Raw genomic sequence first — 22,290 nt, forward strand, 5'->3', positions numbered from 1 at the left:
GTACTCCCTGAAGTCAATGAAAAGATATATACAGGCTTGCCTGACTTGCAAGAATTAATTCTAGAAACTTTTCCAAGATGTTATTCTTTCATATGAGCACACGTTTCTGATATTTCTGGGTCATATGCTTTTAAGCTTCCTGTAGAAGACTTCTGGACTTCTGGCTGAGCTGGTTCTGTCCTTCTCCTACATGGAAAAAGATTCCTTTTAGGCTTAGCATAAATTTTTGTGAAATCTGTGTTGTATATTTTGTGTGGCTGGAAAGACACAGGGTTTTAGGTAGCCTGCCATGTTCTTATAGTCATTCTCTTCATGTCCCATTATGGAGGAGGTGCATGAAGTACAGTTATTTGAGACTGAAAATCTTGTGCTACAATGTATATAAGTTTCATTGTTGTTTTTACATTGGAATAGGGAGAAATTTCAGTTTTCCCTGTGCCTGCATCTAACAATATCTTTTGATTGAAACTTTCATTTCTAGTCAAATCTAAAGTGTTAAAAATTACTGATGGCAAGGTTGCAATGATTTGACTTTGTAATGTGTGAGCCTGTCCTAAACTCTGAAAATTTCGAGTATATATAACGTTATGCATTTGTGTCTTTACATACAGGCAAAACCCAGTTCTTCAGTATCTGAGGATGGATAAAGACTTCCGCTACTACTTCCAGCACCCGTGGTCTCGCTTAGTCGTGGCTTATTTAGTGATCTTCTTTAACTTCTTAATATTTGCTGAGGACCCAGTATCTCACAGCCAAACGGAAGCCAATGTTATTGTTGTTGGTAATTGTTTCTCCTTTGTAACAAATAAATACCCTGAAGGAGGAGGCTGGAGATTTTTGAAGGTGTTTCTGTGGCTCCTTGCCATTCTCACAGGACTGATAGCTGGGAAATTTCTCTTCCATCAGCGCTTGTTTGGTAAGTTAAAAGATGCATCTGCTGAATTCCTGGTAATGGCTTTCTGACTTTTCTGCTTAGCTTTCTACTCGTGGCAATTTAGTAAGCTTTGCTTTTAATTGCTTCCACTGTTTAGAGCTGTATAGAACTCAGTATGTCAAAGCTTACACCATCATAGAAACAAGTGCCATAGCATATCTCTCAATGATTTCGGTCCAAAAAGGATAAAAATAGTGAAAGCTGACATGTTTTAAATACTTGGGAGGTCAGTAACTTAAAATTTTTCTGTGTTACAAATGTACTTCTTTGCACCTTCAGACGAATTTTTAGGTCTTATGTAACTTTCTTGGCAATTTGAAGAAAAGGAATTCTTCCTTGGGGCAGCAGCTCTTCATGTCTTGTCAAAAGACACTTAAGTGGAAGCAGAGGTCTTGTAAGTATTAGCAGAGCTGTGCTGAAGAGCTCCCATGTGAAAATGAGAATTCTAGAGAGGTAGGACCTGTCTCTGTTTTAGAACAAGAGCAAATCAGTAAAATGGAAAGGCGGGAAATGGGGAAAAACATGACAGTAAATGTTTCCATACACAAGCTATGACTTGACTGAGGAATGTACTGTACATGGACTAACTGAAAGGGATGAAACGGTCCTGGAATAAATTCTGAGACTGACAACTTAGATGTAAATATATAGAGATACAAAAATATCCATTGTTGTCTTAACTTACGTGTAGAGAATGTTGCATCTGAAGGCTCAAGGCTGTCTCCATGTTTTAGAGAGAAATCTTCAGTAGAAAAGATTTCTTTGCTTCTGCCAGTTGCACTATTCTTTGAAACATCTGATTCTGGGTGTGTTGCTGCTGGTCTAGATGGACAACCCCCATATTCTTATTCTGGTAGCACTGCAGGATGGATGGTTACTGGAACACCTCAAAGCACATGAGCAATAGGCCATTTCCTTAGTCTGTCTCATTCTATTAAGATCAAGAGAGAGGCACTATTGTTTCAGTAAATCAAATGTAAAGCTGTTGTGTTGAGGAATGAACAAGCAAAGCCACATTAAGTGACTTTTAATACAGACTTCTTTTGAAGCAGTTATTCTGAAAAATAATTAAGCATCATCAAGACTATTAGGCTGTTTTACCACAGTGTAATAGTAAATGTAAAATGTTCCCATAAAGAGGACATTTTACCTGGAACGAGAGCTACCACAAGAACGCTTTCAATTCTAGCTTCCCCAGTTGAGAAATTATTTTGTTAAACTGAAGATGTTTAAGGAAAAGTGATGAAACTGATGATAAATTTAGAAAATTAGCCCGATAGTGATAGGATTGAGAGGATAAAGGGAAGATTAGAGAGTGACTTGCTCAAATTTGAAGGGCAGAACTTTTAGTTCAGCATATGTAATGCAAGGTCCAGTGCTTGGAAGTGGCAAATAGCCAGCATTTTTTTTTTAATCTGAAAGGCTAGACAACCAGTGGAACAAGTTTTTATAGGATATGTCCTCTTCAAGACATGCATTTTTCTTTTTGAGAACACATTTTTCTCACTACAGAGTCATTATCTTCTGTCTGGGTAGGTTATTATGATAATTCCTTCTGGATTTGTAAGTGAATATCATATGTAGCTAAACATAAATTTTAAAGTGGCTTGATTCAGTCTTACTGCCAAACGGGGAAAGTGTGTCAGTGTCTGCTGCTTTGTGCCTTTGTGCAGTTGCTCAGTGAAACAGGATAGGGAACTCGCCCATATTAGCAGCACCCATCTTTTATTTCTGTAAGGGGTCACATGTCTGATCATTCTGATGTTTGTGGCAGCACTAAGATGGGGTCAGCATTGAGAGGAAACTAATGAGGAAGAAATTCCTAACCCTGAAGGCAGTGCTACTTTATGGATATTTGTGGTTGTGGTCTGGACAAGCAACAGGGGTGTAGGTGCAATCTGATTTGAGGCTAGCTGCTGCACACTGAGGTTCATGGCAATTTGAGCCGATGTAGATCTGTCACAACCCCACCCTCCTAATGCCAGCCACATCATTTTGAGCCATTGCTGCTGTTGATGTGACAGTGCAGCAAGCCAGCCCAGGCAGCCAAACTCATGGAAAATCAGTTGCTTCTGCTGTCATCTACAGCAGCTCCTTGAACTGATGTGCTCACTTTGGTGCCAGTGCTGATGAGATGGCCAAGGACTGTGCAGCCAAGGCAGCTGGGGGCTGTGGCAGCAGTACCTTGTGTTGGCTCGAGTGCTGTGGGGCTGCACCCACACAGCGTGGCAGTAGAAATGTGCTGCTGCTCGTGATGCACTGTGAGCAGATGGCAGGCAGTGGGACTGAGGAGCTGACTGTATTGCTGACTGATGTGGCTGTGGAGCTGGTGTGGATAGACAGTGCTGTGATGAGAATGTGAGTTTACAGCTTCAGGTATCTCTGTGCCTCCAAGACATTTGTACAGCCCATGCTGAAAATTTTCTGCCTGTTATTTGCAATACTTTAATGACTTCATTGCCTAGAAACCACTCCTTTTATTGAGATCCTCATTGAATGTGTCCTCTGTCATCAAGCAGTTAATAAATTCACCCCTTTATTGTTTTTAATTTCCCTACTCTATTTCTTTAAGTAGCTGCTACTTGTGTAATTTTTCTTTATTTAATTTTTTTAAATGTATAAGTGCTTAGGACCACTCTGGTTTTAAATCCTTGTTTGTTTTTTTTTTTTTTTTTTTCTCTACTAAACTCTGTTTGCAGAGGAAATTGTGGCTGCTTTTTTCTTGTGGCCTGTGTATAACTTCCTGCAGTCAGGAAACCAAATAGCACCAGTCAATCTTCCCCTGTCCTTGGCTCACCATGCAGGCTGCAAATTGAAAATGAAAAGGATTAGTCTGCACATCTCACTTTAAATGAAGAGGAAAGGATTTTCTTTCTCTATGCCCTTTATGGTTTTTTGTTCCTTGTCTTCTGTATTTCTTGCTGCTGAGTTTGCATAGGAGCTAGAAACATAGTGTAGCTAGAACTGTGTCATAATACAGTTTACCATCTGTGACAGTCACTGTCTGATAGCCATGACTGTTGTGGACTAAAAAAATAAAATAAAAGTTCAAGCATCTTATATGTCTAAAAGTGGAAGGAGACAGGTGCTGGAAACCTGATTTAGGCTTAATCACTCTGAGTTTACAGAGAGATGAGGGAGCAAGTAAACTATATTGATGAGAAGTAGAGATCTCAGCTGTAGGATGTAGTGGAATGTTTTCTGTTGATAATATTTGTTGCAGTGTTGCAGGCTGCAATACTTTGAGCATTATGATCTTCAGGGAATCCTTCAAGACACTCCTCATGACTTAAAACAAGATCGGAAAACAATTACTTTTCTTGTTCATCAGTCGAGAAATAGCTTATTTCATTTGATAAACCTTTCCCATGATAAATATTTCCCTGGAAAATAGCCCTTATCTAGTACATTCTTTATATATTCATGACATGTGGTCAGAACAAGTGGAACATTGTCTTTTGGCTGTTATCCACTGTATTATTTTGATCCATCACTAAGCATATCTTCTATTTGGTTAGGTGTTTTGTTCTGCTGTGCTTTTAATTTTGCAATGGAAAGTGAAAGGTCATAGAAGAACATTGGAAGTTTGGGGAAATAAAAAATAAAGATACCTACCCCTGGCTTGTTTGTTTTTTTTTTTTTCTGTATGAGTGAATTACTTGAGATAAGGGAGAGTGGTAATTTCTTCATTAATTTTCTGCTTTATTTAAACCAGAGAGAGTTTATAAACTGACCCATTTGATGACACTATGGATTCAAAAAATGCATTCAAATCTTGACTTAAAAGAAATTAATAAATAAGCATTTGCCTATTTTTCATATTGCTCTGGGGCATTGTATGGAAGATAGCACAGTGTTTAAGGTATAGAAAGTGTATGTTTTAATTGGCACCTGCTCAGCCTGTGCACAGTTGCTCTTCTGCACTGCTTCACACCTAAATTCTGTGTTCAGTGGGGATTTTTTTTGCCCAAAGTTACCAGGCTGTGCATTTTGCATCAGTATAGATAAACATGATCCATATATATCATTATCACTGAGCCCAGCACAATAGCTGTTCTCATCCATGCCCCTCTAGTGTAAAACCTCCGTGTTAGGGACAATACTGGAGCTATCTCTGGGTAAGAGAATAAGCTTAGGGACCAGAAAGGTATTAAAATGTCAAAAAAGCCTGGGAATTACACATGTAAAAATAAGTTTTCAGTTTGAATAAGCTTTTAGGAGTATGCATAAATGGGCAGTATACTTGGAAAATATCTTATTTTTTTCAGTCCAGCATTTTTGCTTTGACTGGTCCTTACGTGTACTAATCATAGCTTATGCTGCATATTAGATACATCAGTTTTAAAAAACTTATTACAAAATGTACATGTTTCTACTTGTCTCTTTTTCTAATTTTAAAGATATATTAAAATTTGGTTAAAAGTCTGATTACAGAGACTGTATTTGTATTGTATTTGGGTTTGAATCAATTGCCAGTGAGTGTTCTTAGATTTATACTTGTAAGTTCCTTTCTAAATGGTGTGGATGGAAAAACTAAATACTTAGTGTGTTATAAAAAATTACAGAAAACAAGATACATATAGCTAAATCTATATTTCTTAAAATGGAGGAATCATAATGCAGTGAGTAAATTAGAGCCGTTGCATAAATGTTGAATTTAATGGGTTTCTCTCTTACAAATGTTCACAGTATGCAGTTTGTTTAAAATTAAATGATAATGTGAGCTTCATAGACACTGAGACAAATGAATAAAGCACTCATGATAGGAATTGCACTGAACTGTGGGTGCACACAAACGTTGCAGTTTGTTTAATGGACAGTAGTGCCATGCTGGGAGCAATTTCATGATAGATGGTTTCAAACAAAACACCCACCCAGGGTATGTGGTCTGAAAACATCACCCTTTTTGTCAAACATCTCATCTGGAAGGCTCTAAAAGATCACGGAAATGTCTTAAAAGCAGACTCTTAGGTGTCTGCTTTTATGCTGAAATTTAAGGGATGTATTAACTGAATAAAGATTGCAAGAGGAAATTGGGCAGACTGGGATTTGGTCAGGATGATGGTGCGCTACATGGAAAAAGTGGATGTCAGTCAGGTAACAGGATAAATTCATACAATATTACATATATGACCAGTTAGTACCCTGATATATTAGGGGTCATGTTAGTGTAAAACCTGGGCAGTGGTATTGCTGCTGCTGTTGGCATATCACTTTCATAGTGAAATAGCTAGTGAGCCGTGTGATCTGTTTTGCCAAAGAAGCTTCCCATAGATTTGTTAAGATTTTTGCATGCTTGTTCTTCAGCCAGATTGCTTCCCATTCTTGTTTGATGGTAGTGATAGGAACAGTTATACCACCATCTGTAGAAACAAGTGGTGTGCATATAGCAATACTTGCATAAAATTCTAAGCTGATTGATAGAGCTTATTCTTTTTTGTTGTCAGCTCTGTGTCTTACATTACACTAAGGACTGTCACTTAAAACCCAGCAACTTTGTTCCTGCTCTTTCTTTCCCATTGATGACTTCAGCCTAATAAAAAACAACTGAGGTGATAGCTGGTAAAAAAAGACCCTGTTCAGTATTTTAATAACAATGACCAAGTTAATACTGTGGAAGGTATTCAAGGTCTGCTGTGGTTGCCTCACGGTCAATTCACCTCTTTTGTACCAGTAAAATGTTGAAGCAATGCAATAAAATTATTTTGGTCCTACAAAATGTGTGCCAAGGGGCCAGTCTAACAGTTTGCTAATAATAACGCACAAATGACTGTGAGCAAGCATTTCTGAGAGCCAGAATCCTCAAATTAAAAAAAAAAAAAAAAAAAAAAAAAGAAAAGGCAACATAAAAAGAAGAAGCTCTCAGCCAGCCACTGAATACTGAATGAGTTGCAGGCTCATCAGATTCCAGCTCTGGCAAGCTGACAGTAATTCAGATATCAGTTTATTTTAAACTTTACATCGTTCATGAGGAGACCACAAGTGACCTTTTAAATAGAAATGAAAAGCATCCAAGTGACCTCCTAATTTCTTCTCTTATTTTTAGAAGAGCCATAACATTTCACTGCTTCCTCTTTTCACACTCAGTGAGAAGACTGTTGTCTGCACTTAGCCTTAGCTGTGGAATCAGTCTTTGGGTAGTAAATTATAGAGTTTAATTGGAGAGATACAGGCAATAGCTACAAAAAGATGAAAGATTTGATTCTATTGGAGGTGCATACCCCACTCCCCAAGCAATAGCATAAGAGTGCAGCAAGAGCTACGTGTGTCAGATTTTCCATAATGGAAAAGCTCTAGATAATATTTAGCATCCAGTGACTGAAAACTAAAAATAAATTCATTGCTATTTCATATTGATGTGTCAAATCTGTGTTTTGATCTTTTTGACATGAGTTCCAGATTTTTCTTTCTGTTTGAAGCCAGGAGTGGTTTTGGAATGATGCCTGCCACTTATGGGAATGATATGTCTCCATTCCCCAATTTCCAGAAATAGAAGTGAGCTTATTCTTAGTAGATGCATCCTGATGGGCATAGTGCAGGTGCAGCCTAGTGCAGGGGCAAATTTCATGTATCATTATCCCATACAAGGAGGAGATGGAGAGGATGTTAGTGTGGAACATCACCTTGCCATGTACCTGCTGAAGAGTCCTAAGGAGAACATGATTTCCTTGGTCCCCTTAGGCTGTCAGTGGCATGAAGGTCCTTCACACAAAAGCTAACATTTCTCTCTGTGCGATTCTGCTGGGACCACAAGCTGAATCCAGCCTGTGCACTCCCCAGCCTGTGCACTTGCCTTATAAAGTTTTTCTTAATATAAATATATATATATATATATATATTTATATATATATATATATATATATTTTTTTTTAATTCCAGAATGAAAAAAAACCCCTCATATTCTGGTCCTTAAAAAACTGAATACATTATCAGGATATAAGAACAATTTAGCAAATAGTAGGTGTGGTGTATACATTTCTCATAGATATTTTATATATGGCAAAAATAAAAAAAAATTGCAAATGTCTTCACTAACCAGACTGAGTTTCAAGGATGAAGGACCAGTAATTGTTCCCTATGACACAGGTAGGGCAGAAATGCAGGGTTTCTAAATGTGATTGCTGAGCCATGAGAGGCACATGCCCTAATTTTTGGTGCTGGAAAACAGAATTTTCTCCATTCTTCTTTTTTCATCAGAAGGGGCAATGCCCCTTTCCCCACTGAGTAACTCATGCCAGGGGTTGGCAGAAACAGCGGAAACTCTCTCCTGCTTTGAGGATTCACACTGTCCCTGATGCCGTTATATGGGAAAGGAGACTCCCGGGAGCAGGCTGGACATCTGAGTAGAGGTAGCCCTAGAGCCTTGAATTCAGCTTTCATCTGCACCACTGGGGTATGATCTTTCAAAGTGGCCAGCTGTGTAGGGCTTTTTAGGCTCACTTATGTACATGCTAAATAATATTTTCTATTTCTGTGATACTGATGTAATGTCTGCCTACTATGAAGCACACTTTTGTTTAATAGTAAAGCAAAGAAGAAATTAAATCTGTGCAAGATTCAGGTAAAATCAAACATGCTAAACAAATAACGAAAAAAATAATTAGGGCGGTGAGGGAGTAAAGAGATGAGGCAAGATGAGGGAAAACATTCCTAGAGAATCACAGCAGCAACAATATTTAATTTTAACTTGAGTAAAAGGCCTAAAGATTGAGAGACTGCAGTTTTCAGTACCAAAAGCTCACGAATATCCTAGCTCTTTTGCTAATAGATGTAAGTGACAAAAAATATGGATCTTAATTCACACCTGACAGTGTAATGTGCTAGAGGTACAGAAAAGGGGGAAGAAACTGAAAACTAATATTTTGTAAGGAATGTCTGTGAAGTTCCTGATCTGGAGAATTCAGGGCTTAGCACAACATTCAATTTTGCGTCGCTTTCATGTAGCAAATAAAAAAGTATTTACAAACAGTTTTCTCCATGCCTACCACTTTGATTCTTGTTATCCTTGATAGGTTCCAGCTGAGGTTACTTTGAAGTGGTTTGGGGCTTATATCCCATGAGCTTTATCTCTGTGACAACCAAAGGTGGAGAGATTTTTATCTAAATTAGAGGTTGCTTTTGTATGGTATCTAAATTCAGAGAATAAAACAGGAGTGCTGCTCTCTTGGGAATGCCTACAGATTTCCATCTCTTAGGCTCCAGGCAGAAAGCAAACTTCTCTTGAGGCCGTGTTTCTGCTAGCCTGGCTGGGCACAGGGCAGAGCGGCTGCAGGTGCTGGGGGCTCTGCAGAGGTCAGGGCCACGCTGCCCGTGCCAGGAGCTGAGCCAGGCAGATGAGTGTGCCCAGGGGTGATCAGAATGCCATGCTGGCCATCAAACTCAGTCAGAACCTGGTTGAGGCTCATATAAGGTTGTGTATAAAACATTAATCAGTGCATTATAATATATAACATGACAGAATATTGCACTTGCAGTGTTTCGCAGAGTATTGACCCTGTGGCTACAGAAGTGGTTGACAACCCCAAAACTCCATTCACTTTGTCTTACTATCCCTATGCCCTCCTAGCAGGGGGTGGAGGATGCCAAATTACTAACTATTTCAACACATCTATTTTAGAATGCACCACCAAAACAAACGATACAAAATGAGCTTTCATGCGTTAAAATCTTCACAAGACTTATTTCAGTTTTGGGCTGAAGTTTCCAAATGCTGAAAAATTTCTTCAGAAAAAAACAGGTCAGGTTCCCTACTTTGATAACTCAGGAATATGTTTATAATGTTTATGGAGTAAAAAATTTAATAGCTGTGTCTTCTTTTAATCACCTGAAAATCTGAGTTTCTGCAGTTAATATTTTTCACTCAATTGCAAAATTCAAAGAAATGTTATGAAAATCTAAGTTTCATATAGTTAGCTCCCACCACCAATGCACAAATATCCTGCAATGACATGATATTAAGCACTGCTTGATAATCTTAATTTGCTTTTCTAGAAATAGCACATTTGTATTATGTACACTATATAATTGTGTCCAAAAAGGATTATCTACTACATACGGATTGAAAGAGACCACAGACTAGACTAAACTGTCATAGCCACTATATTTAGTGGTAACTTAGGAAAAACTAAATTTTCTATCATTTGATATGATGTTGTTTGCAAAAGTAACCAGGACAAAATTGCAAAAACTAGGCTTACTAGGAATACTCTGACTGGAGAAACTGTGTTATAATAATCAGTGAAACTGAACAAAATAATATTTCTATGGCAAATTTCCTTTGGAGCTGGTGTATAATGAAGACAAATTTTCATTTTTCACTAAGAAAACAAAAGGGTGGGTAGGTTACAAGTAGAACATGCAAAAATACTCTTTCAAGGTAAATGTATAAAAAGCTAGCAAACTGCTAGGTCTGCAAGGAGAAGGGGAGGAGCAGAAAATATTGTAATTGAAAAATGTTTTAATTTTTCCAATATATGCTTGGCTTTTTCTCCTTTTTAAAAAATAAATCGTGAATTTAATAATAAATAATAGTGTACAGAAATATGCATTGCTATTCTTTATCTAGCATATTTAGCTCTCCTTATTTGGAGCACTGATTAACTAGCTGCCGTGTTCACTCAGACCACTAGAAGGTGCTCCTCTGTTGAAAGATAATTATTTCTGTCTGAATGGCTGTTAAAAGCTAATTTTCCTCCGATAACTGTGGTTCTGGCCAATTGTTTACACAGACTGTAATTGCAGCCGCTACCCCTGCTATAAAACAGCTGGACCTCGTCTGCTATAACCATTATCACAGCATGAAAATAGCAGATCTGTTATCCCTCATTCCCTGATAAATCAAAATCCCATCTGAGCAGGACTCTAGTTAGTTCTGCTGGAAGGTAAGGCATGGAAATTGTGGTGGAACTAACAAACCGCACGTTTTGTAAAGTTAGGAATCACAGAATCATTTAGGTTGAAAAACACTTTTATGATAATTGAGTCCAATCATACACCAAACAGCACCAAAACCTATTCCTGGAGTAAATTAAGGCAGAATGCGTCCCTAATGAGAGTTTGTACACTTGTCTGAAGTCTGAAGGAGAGCCCAACATAAAAAGCAAGCAAACAAAAACAAATAAACAAAAAACCCCAAACAAAACTGCATCAAACATACAAAAGGTCACTTGTTAGAAGTACAACTGTTAAATGTAAGACTGGTCCAGGTCTAGCAGAATAATAATCAGCCTTCCTGTGTGAGATCTGTGCAGATTGCAGCACGTACTAATTCTGACATAGGACTGGATTAACTGATCGTATCCTTTTCTGGTGCTCAGACAGGTGTTGGTCTGGATGCATCTACAGGTGCCAGTTGAGAAGTGTACAGTTTACAGAAAAGCCGTTTTCACTGAGTCTGGAAAGGCTCAGGTCTATGTGTATACCCCTGTACTCCACTGTGAGCTAGAGAGCATCTTTTTTGTCACTGGAATGTGCTTCCCCTTGGTCCCACAAAACCAATTCTCCACTTTGTTTTGCACTGGAAATACAGACATGCTCAGTAACCCCTGGGGTGCCTGTTTGTCCAATGTGAGATCTAGTCACAGTCTCCATCATAGACAGCAGAGTTGCAAATATTTATTGAAGACAAAAAATAAACCTCATGCTTAATCTGCTTTATTTTCTGACTCAAAATTTTTGTAAATGCTTATTTTAAAGGCCTGTGCAGTACATACATTGTAAGCAATTCTATTTACTATTAAAAATAATCTTGTGCACTGGCTTCAGGAGAAAAGAACAAAGACTATAGAGAAACCCTGATTATTTTGACAAGTTGTTGCAGAGCATCAGTAAACTGGTATTGAAGAGCAGAGATTTCAGCACTTCCCTTCAGAGTTCAACATCAGCATTACACAGGCTATAAATACTGTTATGTTTCTTTCATCTGCTATGAAGTTTAGATTAGATTCCAATGAATTTAAAGAAGGAAAATGTAGTTTCTGGAGACATGACATATATGGTGATAAAACATTTTGGCTCTAAAATTAAAAAAAATAAGGAGTATCATGAAATTGCTACATAGGTTTGGCAGTTAAAAAATGCTAAAAATTCTGAAAGAATAAAGAGTGCAAAAATATAATTAAATACTTACATGCCCTTTAACTAGCTTTTTAAAAAATTATGCAGTGATGCCCTTTAAAAAGAGAATTATTTTTTCCATTAGTTTTGTAACCTGGGATTGGGTCACATAGAATTAAAAAATCTACACCTCAGGAACAAATGCGTTAGCATTTTCTGTTGCTAATGCAGGGTTTTCAGTTACTTCCCCATTAAAAATGTTCTAAAACATTACAGGAAATCAATATCTATTTTTACAGATTTCCTTTTATCTGCATCAGCACAAAAGTCTAAACCTGAAGTAATAAAATCAGTACTAGTAAAGTCCAAATTTAAAATGACGGGCTAAATCTCTATAATGGAAATTGAGAGGCACAGAAAAATTTGGAATTAAGCCTGCCTTACAACTCTTCCAAATCAGCAGCCTGAAGTATTGCTTCTAGGTAATAGCAATGACATGAATGTAAAGCAGAGATCTGGTGCCTTCAGGACCCCCCTGCAACGTTTGATATGGCAGATGGCACTGACCATCACCACCCAGCTCTTTCTTGCCTTTGGGTAATCCATTAAGAAAAGAAAGTGTCAGCTCTTTCCTTGCAGCAGCAAAAGTCCATCCTCCTCTTTGTATTAAAAGATGAACATGCATTCTTTTGAACAATTCTATTTTCTTCTTCGAGAAATAGCAGGGGATCTTTAAAGGCTATGTGGCATTTCTAAAGTGGCATTTCTTTCTCTAAGGAAGGCAGAGTGCTATGCATTTCACCTGTGTGCACTCACCTGCACTCTAGTTCAGATTTGGCCCTTGAGACCACCAAAATCAGATAAGATAGGCTGCACAAGAAGCCCAGTGGAAAGACATCTGGCTAGAGACATCAGTCTTCTGACCAGTGTTGGCTGAACTGGTGGGAAACCTGAGATCCTGAGTTCCTTTTGTCTTAGCACACAGTGTTCTGTGTGAGGACATCAGTTTTCCTGCTGGGTCAGTAGCTGAGACCTTGACTGTTGCCTTTTGTGACATTAGGCTGCATTTTACCTTAGACTGCAAAAGCTGAGAGCTGCAGTGCTCCCTGATTAAGGTTCACCTTTCCCAGCTGGAGGAAGCCGCATCTGTGCTGAGTCATGTGAAGTGGAAGGGACCGAGCTGGTAAGTGCCAAGCTGAAGTCCTGAAAAGAGCTTGGGAGGGCTGAAGGTTTGATTGGTCCCTGCAGGAGGCCAGCACATCCCATCATCTCTTGATCGCAGGCTCCAGGGAAACTCGGCCCCTCAGAGTCTTGGATGTCTCCCTAAAGCAGGAGCAGAGAAGCTACGTTTCCTCTTTCAAGGCAGATGATAGACTTAGCCGTATCACCTGCCTCTGCTGTGGTTCCTCCAGCTGCAGAATCAATCTAGGCATATTTTTTCTTGTGTCCAAAGAGATTTGACTTCCGCAGATTAAAGCAATGTACAATAGTGAAGTATTTTAATAGCATTGTGGTATTGTTATAGTTTTTTACCAAGTGAGGTGATTCTGAGGCATGGCAAAGAAAAACTTTGATATCGGAATACACTCATTTGTGTATATCAAAGAGAAAACCAAACTTTAGGGAACATCTGAACATTTTTATTTTAAAAAGTGAGCTCCTGTCTTAATAACTGAACATTTCAGTAGTTTCTCTGTGAGATGAAAGTATTACAAAGAAAAATAGAGAATATAAAGATGCTTTCATTAGCAACTTTGGGAAATTTGTAGCGAAATTTATCTCTTCAATGTAGAAGCTTTTGGTTTAATAATTGTTGCTTACAAAGCATTGCTGAATGTACAATAGTAAATGGGGAAGTTGTTTCTCTGACAATAGCTGAGCACGTACATAAAAGGTCAAATCTTTCAGGCCATGGTCTATCTTGTGTTCATTGAATGTATTATGAAGATGTTAGAATATCTGGATGAGGTACACAAAAGCTACCTAGACCTTGCAGTCAGTTTTGTAGGCTAATACATTATTACAATATAGTATAATGTGTTAAACTCGTAATAGTTAGGTATTTAACTGGATACCATTTCCTCAGATTTAATCCAAACAAAAATCAATGAGAAACCGATATTGCAACATATTTGTCATAGCAGAAGATGTTTACTTTGGCTCTTGGCTGTTTAGTTTATTGTTCACTTGTTGTAGCAAAATGGAATAAACATATAATTTTATTTGTTTATGTCATTCTATCCAGGTAATATTATAATAAAACATTTTAGGAGCACGTATTTCAAAGTAAAATTACAAGCAAGTAAATATGAACAGATGTCCTGTGCCTTTTAACTTTACTTTGCAGAAAACCTTTGGTTTCCATCAGGGCAACATGAGCATTAGACCAGCCTAGTTGGACAAAAATGCTTTTAAAAAGTGTTTCATTGATTATATAACCATTTATAATCAGGAAAACAAATGTCTAGAATCCTTATCAGTTACTGGAGTATAGTCACTGTTGAGTATCATGAGAAACAGGAATATCTTGGGGTAAGAGATGGAAGGATCTCTTTTTAAAGATTATGCAGTGCTTTTAGACTCAGCCCAGGACAAAGGCATGTTGCATGAGATGTCCAGGCTGGGAGAACAACCAACAGAGGTACTGTGGCATAGATGTGTTTTGTAGCAGTCCTTATCTGCCTTTTCCCTTCTGTTCTTCATTATTCAGGGTTGGTTGAGACTAATTTTTCTAGAAACATGAGGTTGTTACTTCTCTTTTTCCCCCCCTTTTTCTCTTATATGTGTGAGCATCTTGGGACCTCTGTTATAGATGGCTTTATTGATGGATAATTAATGAGATTTATGGAACTTGTGGACACAGACAATGGAGGCAAACAGACATGGAGGCATATTTCCAATAGACAAATTTTAAAAAAATGAATGTTTTTCTTTTAAAGTAAGAAAAATTCAAATATTAAGAAATATCAAAGGAAAGAAGCAGTACTTAGAATGAGGTAAGTACACATAGGCATACAATTTTTCTGTGGAATTTTGTGAGTGTAATAGTACATCCCAACACTTGTAAAGTGTTTCAGATTATCACAACTGACTTCTTTTCTTGTCACAGTTACAGACAATTAAAAAAAAATTTCTAGATTTTATACATATATATTTAGTAAATACAATTGAAACAGAACAAGAGAGATTGAATACCCATGTAGAATAGAATGGTTTTATAATACATACAAGGAGCAAATTATATTAAAACTGTGGAAATTAAAGCATTAAGACTGTATAAAGTATATGAAAATCTATTTTGTCATCAATAACTTTGAAAGTAAAGTTAATGTGCTCACTGATACATGAGCTTTCATAATTAACAAGGTAATGTGTGGAACTTGGCACAAAAAAAAGTCAGCAGGTGGCTGATTATTAGAACAGGATTATTTTGCCCATGCAGTGTGATGAAAGAACATATATTTAATGACTCCTGAAGGTGGATGCTCTGACGACTATTGTGCTGGTTGAAGGACTAAAATGTATTGTAGTGTAATTATCTCGGACTGTCCTGAAACTGTGATGCTAAGACCCCAGAGGAACAGGAGAAGAAGCATTCTGTGTAGTGGCATCTCTTACCCTTCTTGCAGCTCATTCAGAGCTTTTCCAGGGCAGGCTTCTCCCTTTTGAGGAGTTCAGAGTTCGTTGTAGAACACGGGCTCCCCTGAAGCAGAGCACTAATAACAAACAAGTGTAATTGCCTGGGGTTTGGGGGGAACCCCTGCTGCCTGGGAGAAGACTTAGCACTCTAATCCATGCTGGTTTGTTTCCTGAGCAGATTCACTGTGGCTCTATCCTCAGAGACTCTATCTCACTATTTGATTTGTTTTTTTTTTTTTTGTTTGTTTGAGCAGATTCACTGTGGCTCTATCCTCAGGGACTCTATCTCACTATTTGTTTTTTTTTTTTTGTTTGTTTGTTTTTGGAAATGTGCTGCACTTTCCTGGGTTAATGAGGTTCCACTGCCGGTGGAACTCTAGAGCAAGCAGCATTAAAGTGAAGTACTTGTAGAAAGCCTCTCTGCAAATGCTCAAGCAGTTCAGCTGTAAGTATTCTGACAGTTATTAATTGCACAATCACAATCACAGCAGCACTTACAAACAGATGAAGAAATAATTAACAGAAACTATAAGGAGGCTCCTCAGCACTGTCTGCTCTTAATCTTGTTCTATTTTTCTCTCCCAGAATTAAAGGAGCTACTTAGAACTTTTCATCATTTTTTATTCCATGTTGCACATACATACAGATAGAAGTATTATTTCACAATAAATTAGGGTATGACAACAATATTTACAATGCCAATTCTGTAAAGCTAGCAGCTACTAGTATTTCTTGTCATGTTAGGTTTTACTCTGCATTTCTGTGTATTCTTGCTTATTTGAGAGATAACTGTACAATATGGGAGACCAAACACGAAATGGGTCTCATGACACAAAGCCAAGTGAGCAGCTGGAGATGCAAGTCTTTGTACGCTGGTGTTTAAGTCATTGTTCTCAGCGACACAGTGATGTCCCTTACCCTTCCTCTCAGACAACAGCAGTACTGGCATTTGGGATGACATTTTATACTTTTAATTCTCTGATAGAATGTCTTATTTGCTATTGTAAAAATGATTGGGTCAAGGCAACTGTTGGTGCAGCAGATGATCTCTGTGACTTTGTAAATTGCACTTAATGTGCTTATGTTCCCACAGGGTGGTTGGCAATTAATTCTGTAAATTAGTATCACCATCATCATAACATGGTAAGGTATGAAAGAAACCGCAAACACAATCATAGCAGCTGAAATCAGTAACAGAGGCCTGACAAGTCTGTTCTTTCCTTGCTGACGTTTACTGAATTGTAATAATGCTTTGAGTGTCAACATATAGCATGTAAAGATGACTGTGGCTGGAATTAGGAATCTCAGCAGAAATTTGGAGAGTGTGAATGGCACGGAAAATTGCAATGGTTCTTCAGTGTTATCCAGGTAATTTATGATGTCATGCTGTCTTCTAGCTGTTGCAACTACGTGGTAAATCTCAGGCCCCGATGCAATCGCTATGAAGATCCATACCCCAATGGTGCAAAACACAGCCTTTTCTTTGTCCCACCATGTTAATGAACTGATGGGATGAACAGCACCTATGTATCTGTCAAAACTGATGAGTGTCAGGAAATACACGCTTCCATAGATATTAATACTAAAAAATAGTCCTATGATCTCGTAAAATGCTTGACTGAAATAGATGGTAAACTTCTGTATATTATAATATACTGAAAAAGGTGCCATGAGAGTCCAGGTAAAGTCACACAATGCCAAATTAAAGAGAAATATGGTATTGGTAGTCCATGTCTTCATGCAGTAAACATAGTGTCGTAGTGCAAGTATATTGCCTAGAAATCCTGTTAATAAAGTCAAAAGGCAAACCAGAATCAGCAAATAACAGTACCACTCCAGCTTAGGATTTCTGTTGCAAATGAAAATAATGCATGTACCATTCATCATCTGTCCACGGAGTACGCCTGAAGGGAAAAGAGAGACCAACAGCCTTTAAAATAAAAATAGAGTTGGATACATTGCATTTAAAATCCAAAAATTATAAGTTAAATTCAGTGTGTTTGAACTGGCAAAAGAATTCAGAACACAGTATAATGTAAAAACTCTCTCCTCTATCTGAAAGAAATGTAAACTCCAAGTAGGTAACACAGCTTGCTCTACAACACCTACACAAGCAGATCTTCATGAACTTATATGAGAAGCTTTATGTACTTTCCTCTCTGCTGTGTACTGTGGTGTACAATGGATGTGAGAAAAAAAGTGTGCACTCTCAAGTGAGAGCAGTGTCCCTTGGCCACTAATCTATCTTTGGAAAATGCCGGGGAGGTGACAGAAGGACAGTAATTGCCCATTGCTCGTTCCATCATTGCTCTGATTGCCTTGAGCATCCATATGGGGCCTAGGGGCAAGTTTCATGTGGGCAGCTGTGCACTGAGCTGTGACTGAGATCAAGAAAAATGAGGATGAAATTCTGCTTTTAGTGAAGGCCACAGAAACTTTTCTATCTAAAGTGCTAGACAAAGTGCTTTTTTTGACCTTTTTCTTTGATTTTCTTCTGTAAATATTTGTGACAGGATTAAAACATGATGCTTTGGTCGGGTTAGAGAATATTCTTTTCATCTAACTTAATGGCCTACTTTATATAAATTCCCTTTATGGAATATGTAGAATATAGATGTGCAGTGTATTTTTCAAAGCAAGTTTCTAATGCTTATAAAGTCTTATGCTTAACTCTAATGGTTTTTTTTATTCCTAATAAAATCAAAGGCTGGAATATTCTCAGTCAGAATGAGCTGTCACCAATTGCAGTTTTTTATGTTTCTAGAAAATTTCCAAACAATGCCAAACTGTGAGATCTGTCCAAGTAGAAGCTTTGAGGAGGATCATCCCAACACCAATTTATAGGTCAGTGTCCACTGCAGTGCTTGCTAGGATGACAGAATAAAATTTTCATCAGTACAGGCCACACTTTGAGTGGAAGAAAGGACCTTTTCAGAATGTTATTGATTAATTGAAAATTTTGAAACATCTTCAACCACTGAGTTGGCAATAGTGGGTTTTTTTCCTAAATTTCATGCTTTCATACTTTCATGTCAAGCTTAATACATTAAGACTTTTCCAAAGGTATGTTCACATACATGGGTCAAACTGTAACAAACAGAAGCTGCATTGAAGACCTGCTAAATAAAGACTACATTATTGTGCTTTGCAAATTTACAGTCCACTCAGTTACCTGACAGAAAGCTGGTTTAGACTGTACTCAACAAAATTAGGAAGAAAAGTAGTTTCTCTAGAAGCTCAGCAACAAAGGGAGTCAAGTGACTTTCCAGGAAATTATGTAGATGGAAAACCATCTGTTCTACTCACAGTGTATTTCACAGGTGGGGACTGTTTGTTCTATAAATGTATTTTTTTAAAGTATTGAAGCACTGGACTTTAACCTAAGGTAGCTATACTTTCCTTGCTCCTTAGCCTTTGTGAATATAAAAAATTACATAAACTGTGTAATTGTTTTCTTCTGACATTTATAAGATACCCCTGTAAATCCTTTAAAACATGAAAGATAGTTAAGTAATGTTATCTCATGATATGTTCAATTAAAAGTAGTTTGAATAGGTATAGGAAATTTATATTTTCCTAAAATACTCTTGGCTAGAGTTTGTGTGTTCGTGGAATTAAATGGCATTTCCTACCTCTCTGCCTTCCTTTTCAGTGAAGTGTACTGCCTTGGAAATGGCAGTATAAATAAGTCCTAAACTGTCTGCAAAGAGTATGGCCATAGCTGCATGAGGGAATTGGAATGCCAGGTTCCCGATCTTATTAAGCTTCTGGCCAACGGCTGTAGGTAGGTCTAAATGGAGGGAGGAAAACAGCTGTGCCACCTGCTCTGCTTTGCTCCAGGTTGGCCAGATAAAGTCTGGATGTGCAGCCTTATAACTTTGTCAGGGCAGTCACCAACTTGAACAAAACAAAACCCCCTATCTCCTTCATTGCCTTCAGTCTGCTGGGCTGCACGCAGGGCTGAGCTGCATGAACTTGGTTTTGTAGCTGAAGGGGATGGAGCTGCCCAGCTGTGTAAGGTGCATATGGAGCTCAGAGAGTCATTAGAAAATATGTCTGTTTGTGTAGGCATTTCCCACATGTCTACCTTGGGATTCCTGTTTGAATTGTCTAAAATATTTTTGCTGTCTCCTGTTAATTCTTTGTGTTGTAGTAGAGCTTAGAGACCTTAAATAAGACTAGGTTCTTGAAGCTGTGCTTTGCAACTGAAGTGAGTGACTTAGAGGGTGGACACAGGGATGCAGGTGGAGAGATAAAAAGAACCTTTTCTGAGGTAACTTAATAAGCAAGAGGAAAACTCAAGGGGTTTGACCCCCAGCTTGGTGCTATTCCAGGATCTCCTGGTCTTCCGTCAGAAGAATTCAAAGCCTATACAATCACGGATGCAGTCTGACTGCATGCAGGAAGACAGGGAGCATGCCCTGCTCTATGCTGAAGCCATTGGAGCTACCCTGATGTCCAGAAGATATGTGCTGCAATAATTTTCAGAGGTGACTTTTTTTATATCAGACAATAGCAAGTTTTCTGTCTACTGTCTTAGCATCAACAGAATAACTCAAGCTACAGGATATACTAGATTGTCTTCACAGTTTGAATCCAAAATTTTGCATCTGTATGTTAAGACTTTCTTAATCTGAACATTACAGCCTTCATTGCTAAGTCCATGTATTCTTAAGCAAAGCCAGCCAGCACACATACACGTATTCAATTGGGGCGGAATGAGGAACAGCACCATGGCCTTATAGTGTGCATATGTTTTTAGTACTGACTAAAATCAGACTTGCCAAATTCTATAGAAAGTAGAATTGGTTTTCAAGGTTAAAAAATTCTTCCCATTTGTTGAAGTTAATTTTCCAGCTGAACAGTTTCAGTCATAGGTGAAGATGACCTGGAACACTAAGTGGGCAGAAAGAGCAATCCCTTGATGGGGGACCCAGAATTAAAGGAATACCTGTGATTCAGTGAGGAGCTTGGTATTAGAATATTACAAATATGCCCAGGAAATGGTTGAAGTTTATGGTTTCCATCACTCATAATTAAGACAAGAAAGCATGCTAAATGCATGGGTAAGAACTTACTGTTTCTCTTGTTTCTGCTTCTGCAGTTTGAGTGCAACTGTCTTATGGGCCTGTGGATCTAAATATACTGGAAAAACTTTAGTTTTTCAGAAAGTAACCTGTTTGACTCAATTTATTTTATCTGCCTAGTGAGTTGTCTTTTCTCTTGGACTGGAAAAAAAATACTGTTTGGTTACTGCCTGGTTTGTTGCAGGACCCTAAACGCTGACATCTGTGCTACCCTGTGTTCCCCTAGTACTGTTGATGTGCTCTCCAAAGCTTTGGAGCAGATAAAAAGACCTGTTTCCAGTAAGAAATTACATTTTGAGGAAACTTCTGGTGGAGCTAAGAAATGTTATTATATGATTATGATATGAATCTTGAATTTTGTATGCAGTTAATTCACAGTTTATCACTGGTGGTCATTCATATGGCATTTAACTTGCATTTGCTAAGGTCCATTAGGCTTAACGCCTTTATTAGGGTTTTTTTAAGTATATAATTTTTTATGTGTAAATATATCCTAATAACCATGTTCTTCTCTGTCATACCTGTTGGAGTTTATTTTACATTTTTAACAAGTTCATAATAAGCTAAAACTAATTTTTCCTGAAGTAAAAAAAAAAACCCAAACAAACAAAAACCAAAAAAAGAAAGTTGAGTCAAAAGCTTATTTTGTGTAATATTACTCCTTATCTACTCTCTTTTCCCCTTGCTACTTTTTGTTTGCTATTCTTTAGAGTAAAAGCCCTAATTTTACATTAACTGTTTTATTTTTCTGGAATTACTCTGAGAATTTTGTTGGGCTGTTTTGAATTGTATTTTAGTCTTGTACAAATCTATTCCAGTTACTAGATAGGTTTTCCAAATTTCTGACCATTCACACCCCATAATATTTCTGTGTGTTTTCATAGTGTAACTTTTTAGCTCATTTTATAAAACAAAGCATTATATAGAGGCCTAGATTTTGTTATAAAAATAACAAACATTTTTGCAATTTTTACTTTAACAACTTACCTTATTAGGCAATCATCTGATCACCCATTTTTATTTCTACTGAATTGATGTGAAAGGATATATAAAGCAATGTGAGCATTACGTGGATCATTTAACATATTTTAGTTTAAGTGCATTTAGCATGTTATACTTACTGGTACAGTGGGAACAATAACATCTGCAACATTTGTATGCAGTTAGGTAAGAAGATTGTGCTAATATTCAATTCCTTTCATTTATACATATCAGTGTTGTGATTAAGTACTATTTCTTTCATTAAAAAATTATGTTGATGAACCCTGCTTGAGAGTTAATGAAGTCATAGATGGCAAACACAAGCTACAGTAGAAGGAAAGTTAAAGTGGAAGAATTTGCCTACTGAAGACAGTATTTATGAAAATATTATTTTAAGAATATTATATTTATACATATTAGTAGGTATTAATCAGTGTGTAATAACTAAGTAGAAAAAAAGCATTGCTTTGGAGAGTACAGGTGCAATGAATATTTATTAAATCTTTCCTCTTACCTGTTTTAGAAAAATTGGAGTTATCTGTTTTACAGAAGTCTAGATTCCAGGCTGTGTTCTTTCTCTCCATTAATCTGGAC

At 37.5% G+C, this 22,290-nt stretch overlaps 2 protein-coding genes across 4 annotated transcripts in view; one reads left to right on the forward strand and one right to left on the reverse strand.

Moving 5' to 3' along the window:
* TMEM117 (transmembrane protein 117) overlaps positions 1-22,290 on the forward strand; it is a 179,782-nt gene that overhangs the window by 1,199 nt on the left and 156,293 nt on the right. Inside the window, exons 1-2 of one of the 3 annotated variants that reach the window (XM_041465646.1) lie at positions 787-916; positions 18,393-18,472. Coding sequence is in view for 2 of the 3 variants with exons in the window: in XM_041465644.1 (XP_041321578.1) it covers positions 640-916 (277 nt within the window). In the remaining variant the exon portion in view is untranslated. Of the gene's footprint in view, positions 1-611; positions 917-15,984; positions 16,074-18,392; positions 18,473-22,290 lie in introns of those variants that run through there. The other 2 variants (XM_041465645.1, XM_041465644.1) reach the window with 2 other exon arrangements.
* On the reverse strand, positions 16,508-22,280 carry LOC121352579 (P2Y purinoceptor 1-like). The gene is made up of 2 exons (XM_041465647.1): positions 22,211-22,280; positions 16,508-17,532 (listed from the first exon to the last, which is right to left on the reverse strand). Exons 1-2 carry the CDS (start codon positions 22,278-22,280, stop codon positions 16,508-16,510), a joined length of 1,095 nt encoding a protein of 364 aa, XP_041321581.1.

The sequence above is a fragment of the Pyrgilauda ruficollis genome, unplaced genomic scaffold (genome assembly GCF_017590135.1).
Source record: "Pyrgilauda ruficollis isolate IOZ18807 unplaced genomic scaffold, ASM1759013v1 scaffold19, whole genome shotgun sequence".
NCBI classification, from domain to species: Eukaryota; Metazoa; Chordata; class Aves; order Passeriformes; family Passeridae; genus Pyrgilauda; species Pyrgilauda ruficollis.

Coding starts and splice junctions, on each gene's coding strand:
- LOC121352579 (XM_041465647.1), bottom strand. CDS start 22,280: ATGGAGAGAAAGAACACAGCCTGGAATCTAGACTTCTGTAAAACAGAT. Junction 17,533..22,210: donor CTCCAATTTTTCTAAAACAG/GTAAGAGGAAAG, acceptor TTTTCCCTTCAG/GCGTACTCCGTGGACAGATG.